Source organism: Cherax quadricarinatus, chromosome 7 (genome assembly GCF_038502225.1).
Source record: "Cherax quadricarinatus isolate ZL_2023a chromosome 7, ASM3850222v1, whole genome shotgun sequence".
In the NCBI taxonomy this organism is placed as follows: domain Eukaryota; kingdom Metazoa; phylum Arthropoda; class Malacostraca; order Decapoda; family Parastacidae; genus Cherax; species Cherax quadricarinatus.
In genome coordinates, this window is record NC_091298.1 from 62,029,762 (window position 1) to 62,038,832 (window position 9,071).

Below are 9,071 nucleotides of genomic sequence, written 5' to 3' on the forward strand. Positions count from 1 at the left end.
GAATAAGACTGAATAACACAAAAAAAAGGGAGTTAACAGGACAAACTTGAAGCAGCCTATTTGGTGGCAGTGAATAATTACTGTTGTTATTTCATATGTGATAATTTACAATGAACACTTTACTTTTAGTATGTGGAGCATTTGATATACAGTAGTAAGTATTTATACTTTTCTTTAATTAAAATACATTTTCATCTTTCTGTGGTAAGTGACTCCCAGCCATGAAAGTTAGTTATTTTGAAAATAGAGGTTTATAAATGAATTATTAGGTGTAAAAGTAGAAGATCATAAAAATATTATAAATATTAATGATTTGACTGTTTTTCAGGTTATGGCTGTGCACATTTAGTCTGTCAGTGTCTTTGGGTGCTGTTCTGCTCCTGCCCATCAGTATCATGAGCAATGAAGTTCTTACCATGTACCGCGATTCCCTCTATGTACAGTGGCTCAACCTTTCTCTCATACAGGGTAAGTGTATACACAAGCTAGCAGTGGCTTACTTTCAACTTTATTAGTATTATTGTTGACTCTCAATACAGAATTACACAAACTACACAAAAGGCTCTTTTAAATCATGACAGCAAGTGAGCATGATGTGTTATTCTCATATTCAGTGATATTACAGCATAATTAGAGTAGTTTAGGTTGTAATGCTTTCTGCATTACAGCCTAAACTACTGGATTTATAAAGTTGATGTCTTTGATAACCCCATAGTATAGTTAGACAAAATAATGTATAGTATATTGTTGGGTGAAATGCATCTTAGAGCTCTTATAGACAACTATTATGTGGATCTGAAAAATGTAGAAGAGTGCAGATAGGAAGTAAGAAATCCATTATTATGATATGCGATTAGTAAAACTGCATATGGAGAAAGTCCATTCTCAGAGTTGTTGAATTTTTGTCAATACTGTACTAAAAATGCTGATAACCATTAAAATGTTGAAAAAAATACACACATGATATTCTCCTTACCCTAAGATGTGTGAGGATTAAGCTTACAAGGTCTTGAAATAGTTATGCAACAAAAATATAATGGACATTAAAAATATAACATTCACAGTAACTTCCATGAGAATAGGTTGAGAAAATCACGCAATCAGCAGACGAGGATTGAATATTGTAGGCCATAAGTTAACTTTATGCTAAACACACATGCCTGGCTGCATCCCACCTTGTTTTATGACTGTATAGCATAAAAAAAAGTGATAAATTAATAATATAAAAAAAGGGCTTGGGCTAACATTGCCACACACATTGTTGAGTTAGGTAAGATTAAATTAGCTGACATTTCAGCTTGTATGGAGATTTCATTCATATATTACATGTAAAGTGTGTGGGCATTACACTAGAACACTAAGTTTGATTATACAAATAATATAACTAGACAAACCTAACCAGAAATTATACATCAATATTGTTAATATACAGTACCTTAAATCTTGAGATTGAATGTATTTACATAATTGCATAGCCTTTTTAAAGTAACTGCTTTATGTTATTACAGTATGATGAGATTGTATTCTCATCAGATATAGTGTTATTATTTCTCTTGGTAGTTACTTTTTGTTCCATCCTCTGTGACTATTACAGTACCATACTTTTCACCAAATAAATTTTATAATTTGTATTATAACTCCATCTCAGCCTCTGTTTTAAAAGCTTAGCAATGATTGGTAATTCTTTTATAATGGCAGAATAATGGAATTCTAAATTTGCTCAGCTTTTGCATAAAGTATATTCAGTTTTATGGTTGAAGATTAACTTTTGAACTATATTTTGGAGCATTTTTTGTAAATTGTTTCATTTATACTGATTTTTTTTTTTTCAGGATTGTGGAACATTATCTTCCTCTTCTCCAATCTGTCATTATTTGTGGGGTTGCCATTCGCCTACCTCTTCACTGAATCTGAAGGCTTTCCTGGCTCTCGTAAGGTGAGCCCAATATTCCTTAATACGTAGTAGTACGGCCTGTTGAGTTGCCTGAGTGATGTGTGAAAACTTTGCTAGGGAAATCTAAAGCAGATTGTCAAGCGCATATATTTTGTAGTTCGTCTTTACCATTGTGACTATCAAAAATTTAAATTCAGTGACTTAATAATTTCAGTGTTGATTGATGTAGAATGATTTTATGCAGCTGCTGCTTTACCCTGTATATTCTGTATGTGGCTACATGATAGTAATTCTGCTTTATGAAATTTTTTTTTTTTCAACTGGTCGTCTCCCACCGAGGCAGGGTGACCCAAAAAAGAAAGAAAATCCCCAAAAAGAAAATACTTTCATCATCATTCAACACTTTCACCACACTCACACATTATCACTGCTTTTGCAGAGGTGCTCAGAATACAACAGTTTAGAAGCATATACGTATAAAGATACACAACATATCCCTCCAAACTGCCAATATCCCAAACCCCTCCTTTAAAGTGCAGGCATTGTACTTCCCATTTCCAGGACTCAAGTCCGACTATAAGAAAATAAATACAATAACAATAACTAATTACAATAACTAATTACTATTACAGTGGACCCCCGGTTTGCGATATTAATCCGTTCCTGAGAGCTCATCGTAAACCAAAAATATCGGAAAGCGAATCAATTTTCCCCATAAGAAATAATGGAAATCAAATTAATCCGTGCAAGACACCCAAAAGTATGAAAAAAAAAAATTTACTACATGAAATATTAAGTTTAATGCACACAAACTGAAGAAGACATGCACAGTTTGTAGTATGTACTCTACTAACAATAGAATACATGACACTTACCTTTAATGAAGATCTGGTGATGATTGATGGGATGGGAGGAGGGGAGTGTGTCAAACCTATTGTTTAGAAGGGGAATCCCCCTCCATTAGGACTTGAGGTAGCAAGTCCTTTTCTGGGGTTACTTCTCTTCTTACAATGCCACTAGGACCAGCTTGAGTCGCTGGACTTCTGTCGCACAACATATCTGTCCATAGATGCCTGTACCTCTCGTTCTTTTATGACTTTCCTAAAGTGGTTCACAACAGTGTTATTGTACAGGTTGCCAACACGGCTTGCAGTAGCTGTCTGAGGGTGATTTTCATCAAAAAAGCTTTGCACTTCAAGCCACTTTGCACACATTTCCCTAATCTTTGAAGTAGGCAACTTCACTTTCTCCATCCCCTCCTCCGAAGCAGTTTCCTCAGGTCTGGCCTCTTGCTGTTGAAGATCTAGCAGCTCATCAGTGGTTAGTTCATCATTGTCCTCCTCCATCAACTCTTCCACATCCTCCCCACTAACCACCAACCCCAAGGACTTCCCCAATGCCACAATGGATTCCTCAACTGGCATACGCTTCTCAGGGTTAGCCTCAAACCCTTCGAAATCCCTTTTGTCTACACATTCTGGCCACAGTTTTTTCCAGGCAGAGTTCAAGGTTCGCTTAGTCACTCCCTCCCAAGACTTACCTATAAGGTTTACACAATTGAGGATATTAAAGTGATCCTTCCAAAACTCCTTTAGAGTCAGTAGAGTGTCTGTGGTCACTTCAAAGCACCTTTCAAACATAGCTTTTGTGTACAGTTTCTTGAAGTTGGAAATGACGTGCTGGTCCATGGGCTGCAGGAGATTGGTGGTATTAGGAGGCAAAAACTTGACCTTAATGAAGCTCATGTCCCCAGAAAGTCGCTCTGCCAAGTCTGTAGGATGACCAGGGGCATCCTACAGTAATTTTTCACATTGGGGGCAAATGCATGGTGTAACCAGTCATAGAAAAAGTCCCTAGTGACCCATGCCTTAGTGTTTGCCCTCCACAGCACACACTAATTAGCCTTGAGGATATTCTTTTGCCTGAACACTCTGGGAGTTTCTGAGTGATACACCAATAAAGGCTTCACTTTGCAATCACCACTAGCATTGGCACACATCAGAAGAGTAAGCCTGTCTTTCATAGGCTTATGTCCTGGGAGTGCCTTTTCCTCCTGAGTAATGTAGGTCCTGCTTAGGAATTTCTTCCAAAACAGGCCTGTTTTGTCGCAATTAAACACTTGTTCAGGTTTCAAGTCTTCACTGTCTATGTAATCCTTGAATTCCTTCACATATTTTTCAGCTGTTTTTTGGTCTGAACTGGCAGCCTCACCATGCCTAATCACACTGTATGCCACTACGATTCTTAAATCTTTCAAACCAACCTTTGCTGGCCTTAAATTCACTCGCATCACTAGTTGCAGGCAATTTCTTTACCAAATTGTCATGCAATTTCCTAGCCTTTTCACAAATGATCGCTTGAGAGATGCTATCTCCTGCTATCTGTTTTTCATTTATCCACACCAATAACGGTCTCTCAACATTTTCTAACACTTGCGGTCGCTGTTTCGTAATCACAGTTGCACCTTTTGCAACAACAGCTTCCTTGATTGCCGTTTTCCTGGTCACTATAGTAGAGATGGTTGATCGGGGTTTTGTATACAACTTGGCCAGCTCCGACACATGCACTCCACTTTCGTACTTTGCAATTATCTCTTTCTTCATTTCAATTGTCATTAGCACCCTTCGTCTCGAAGGGCTGGCACTAGAAGCTTTCTTGGGGCCCATGGTGACTTATTTTGCAGAAACAAGCACCAAAAACAGTGATGATATGGAATGTACCGAATGTATCCTTAGATGTGAGCACACTGGCACACACGGGGCAGTTCAGGCCACACGTGGACACATCTCAGACGAATCGCGTATACTGGGTTTTGTAATGGGAACCGAGGCAAATTTTTTGCAATGTAATGCATCGCATACCAGATTTATCGGATACCGATGGCATTGTGAACTGGGGGTCCACTGTAGTTTGTAGGGTACTGTAAGCAGGTACCTCTTGAGCTGAAAGTGGTTTGAGAAAAGAGTTGCAGGTGTGATACCATTTGCAGGAGTTGCAAATGTGACTGAGGAAAATAAATGAAGGTGAAGAAAATTGCTAGTCTGCTGTTAATAATATAGAATGGAAAAAAAATCATGTACTTTATTTAAAAAGAGTGAAGATGAAGTGTGTATTGGAAAAGAAGTTTGTTTGAGAACAGCAAGACTATCAGCTATGAATGTCATGAGGTGCATTTAGATATTTTGTATATTAAACTAACATGCCATATTTTTTTTTTTTTTATTCAGTAGCTCTTGATAAATGTATTAAGAGTAAATATTGATTCATTATTTTTTTTACTAAATTTAATAAGTCTTCTCTCTCTTGCAGGGGCTACGAGCCCGCATAGTTGAGACGGTGGTAGTCTTAACACTGTTAGTAGTGTTGGTGTTTGGGGTTGCTGTCATCCTCTCTTTCCTTTTGGGTTATTGTGAGCAGGAGAATCTCTCTCAAATGATTGGTGAGTATATTTAATTTTTTTTTCCAGCGAACTATCCGTATCCCACTGAGGCAGGGTGATCTAAAAAGAAAAAAACTAACGTTTTTCTTTTTAAATTTAATCGCCTCTTGAGACACGCATGGCTTACTGAGGAAGGCTTAGTCTTTACTTCCCCACGAGCTATTTATATTTATAAATCTTATTAACAGGCATTTGATGAAGGCAGTTATGATCTCCACGTTTCATGTATAGTTAATGTTCATTCAAATGGGAGGCCACCAATAATGGAAGAGATGGAAAAGTTATTATTGTTGTGGATTAAGGAAAAAGAATTAGTGGGAGACAGTGTTGTGGAGTCTATTATTTGTAGTCTGTTGTTGCTCTGCATGCTGTTTCTTGTTTTAATTTGTCTGTAGTTTTTAATGTGGGCTGAGAGTGAGTACTGTAGCAAATTTATACAGGTAGATACAGTACTGTATACTGAAATCATTGACTTCAAAACCCACTGCATGTCTTATCTGTAATTCTTTTAGTGTACTGATGGTTTGGCATGAAGCTTGAGGGACAGTTTTGTAGGGAGGCACTCATGTTAATAAGTTTAGGTTCTCATTCTTTTTTAATATTTTACATTTCCTTATAAGTTTTTGGTATAGGCTGGTTGTGTTTTATAATGTTTACATTTGAATTTCTTTATTTTATTCATAATGAAGTTAAAATTTGGCTTTATTGTGGTTAATAGGAAATTCTGGCTTTACATCAAGTTGCTACAGATATGACAACAGCTAGTACTAGTACTGAGACAAGAACCACACCTTGGAACAGATTTTCACAGTGTAAATCTTTAATTTTATTGACTAGATATATCCATATTAGTTAGGTGGCTGACAATAAATTTGCTTACTTTTACAGTTTTTCCTCTTATAATCATTTTGTGTGCCTGTACATCATTGTCAAACTTTCACAAACTTTGTACATCTTACATCACCACTTTGCTTATCTTCAAGTTCATTCAGTGCTGTGTTATTGTGATCCAGCATTTGAGAGGTAGTAGTATTCTTGTCTAAATCCACATTTTCCTAGATTGTGTAGACATAATTCCACGTGTTTTGCAAAATTACTTTGGGGACCCCTGCAGAGTTACAAAATGAGAATTTCACCATACAAGTCATAGATGGTGTGAAGAGTACCAATTCAGAGCAGCTCTGGACTTAGTTGCAAGGATTATTGATGTCTAAGACCATGCCCATAGAATATTTAGTGTTTGCATAGTTTTTTTCTTGACGAATATAATGTAAAATGCATGGACATACTGTAAATATCCTATGATATCCCATGGATTTATTGAGATATCCAAAGGTGGGCTAAGTTTGTTGTCAGTAATGTAAAAAACCACACATTACATGATTGTTTCCTTTCCAACTGAGATGATTCAAGGGAATCCCAGGTCCTCTGTCCATCTGCAGACATGTCTGATAAGAGATTTTCTGCACAATATCATTAATTGAAGTGGAGCATTCCTATTACAACCCAGGAGTCCCAAAGGCCTGTTATCCTGGGTGTAAAGGGAGCAAAATAAACACAGCAGAAAAACTCTGACTTGTATTATCCTTCACCAATTTAGAACAGAAGTATGTACACTATATAAAAGTGATGTGGGTACCACTCACCTGTCATTCCTATTCAAGAGCTGGTTGAAGCACAGTCTGCTCTCTAGTGGCTTCTATTCTGCCTTGCTTACTGTGGAGTGCACTAATACCTATTGTTTTACAATATTGTTTTACAATAGGTATTAGTGCACTCCACAGTAAGCAAGGCAGAATAGAAGCCACTAGAGAGCAGACCGTGCTTCAACCAGCTCTTGAATAGGAATGACAAGGGCAGACAGGTGAGTGGTACCCACATCACCTCTGCGATTGCCAAAATCATCTTCTCATTGGCTGGAACCTGGGTACTGATTGAATGATGGGGCCCCATCATCAACCCTTAGTACCTGGTTTGCTGGTTGGGGGGAGATAGCCTTTCAATGAGGGTGTGTACATGCGCCAAATAAAGGTTACATACTCTCTGCATGCCACAATTCCCATGCAGAAGTTCTTTATACACAATTGATGAATTTGGCTAGTTTTGATCTACATTTGTCTGTAATCAGTTGGGTACTGTATTGTAATGAATAATACCTTGCAGTGGGATGAGCCATTCTCTCGGTAGCTCTGGTGATACCTTATAGTAACTTGGCATGTCTAGTTGCTCATCCTTCAAAGCTTTTGTAAGCACACACTTTATAATGAAGTAGGTAAACCTCATAGATTGAGGTAAAATTTTAGGTAATTTTGTTTTGTGTAGTGCTATGTTATTATGTACTTTAGTACGTTCAAGAAGAAAACGTGTATTGCCGTGTTACGTGAAAAAATGCCATTTGAATTTCTTAGGAAAATTGGAGTTGAAATCTGAATCAGTTATCAATTAGCCTTTCATTGAGGCAGGTTTTTAGAAAGAGCTGGACACTATTGTTTTAAGATGCAAAATACTAATTTTTCATCATTCTATCATATTGTGATGGAAAATTTTTAGTGTCAGACTTGGTCAGTACAATAATAAGTTGGATTAGCATTCATATTAGAATTGTGGAAAGAACCTCCTATTTTAAAAACATAGCAGAACACCATTCACTTGGGTACTGTTAAGTTTTAATTAATATTTGAGAGTAATTACATATTTGTGAATAGATAATTTGCATAACTAATTTTAGAATTATGTACTGTATTGAGTTAATTGATTTTTTGTAAGACTTCATTACAGTATTTGTATTTTTTTTTTTTTTTGTACATTTCCTTTGCCCCTAGCTCTAGTAGCATTTATAAAGAGTTTCTTTATGGTTTGTTGTAGGCGTGATAATGAGACCATCAACCAGTTGGCAGATGCTGCTCGCCTTTGTTACCCTCATTCACCAGGTTAAACTAGGTCAGGTGTTTGACCTGTGTGTGCCCTCTTGGGATTATGCTTTTGCCCTGACCATTTCACATCGTTTTCCTGTGATCACACAGTTTTCCTGCTTGATGCTGCATGCCTGTGTGATCAAAATTATCAGCATACTCAAAATGCATCAGAAACAGCTCTTGAGAAATGTTTTATGATTTTTTTAAACAAATTGCTGTTTTCCGCCATGGAAAGATAACCAAAAAAACAAAAAGGGGTAGTGCAGTCTGTTTTACTTTTATTGCTAGAGAGCTTTGGATTATGTTTCAATGACGACATTGACATCATACTTGTGCTTAAAACATACATATGCACTTTGTTTCTACCGCTCTAAGAGGAATGGCACAGTTGAAAGAACTAGATGACGCATTACTCATTAAACGATTTATTGTTTTTAGCTAGTCGCTATGTTAATGTGAATGTTTCCTGTGCATAATGTGTGTATAAGGTAGTATTAATTTTCTTCCTTGATATTAGTTAGACATAACTGTAAAGATAACAGTGGATGCAAAAGTATAATAAACACTTGTCAGTGGCACAAATGAACCCATATAGAAAATAAATCAGGATATGAAGAGGGCCTCAGTGATAGTCTAGAATATACAGTGTTCTCATCTTGTTTTATTTCTCAATGTTGGTTGGTTTCTTGGAATATTAACCCTTTGACTGTCGCAAGCCCCTTTCTGAAACTGTCATTCTGTGTCGCAAAAGTTTTGGAAAAAAAGTTATTTTTTCTTATGAAATTATAGAGAATCTTTTCCTGATGGTAATGACACCAAAAGT

At 36.8% G+C, this 9,071-nt stretch overlaps 1 protein-coding gene across 2 annotated transcripts in view; it reads left to right on the forward strand.

Annotated features, from left to right (window-relative positions):
* Positions 1-9,071, forward strand: part of lili (LMBR1-like protein) — a 90,934-nt gene that overhangs the window by 43,450 nt on the left and 38,413 nt on the right. Inside the window, exons 3-6 of one of the 2 annotated variants that reach the window (XM_070082576.1) lie at positions 329-468; positions 1,833-1,936; positions 5,204-5,333; positions 8,199-8,273. In XM_070082576.1, coding sequence (XP_069938677.1) covers positions 329-468; positions 1,833-1,936; positions 5,204-5,333; positions 8,199-8,273 — 449 coding nt within the window. The remainder of the gene's footprint in view (positions 1-328; positions 469-1,832; positions 1,937-5,203; positions 5,334-8,198; positions 8,274-9,071) is intronic. The other variant, XM_070082577.1, reaches the window with a different exon arrangement.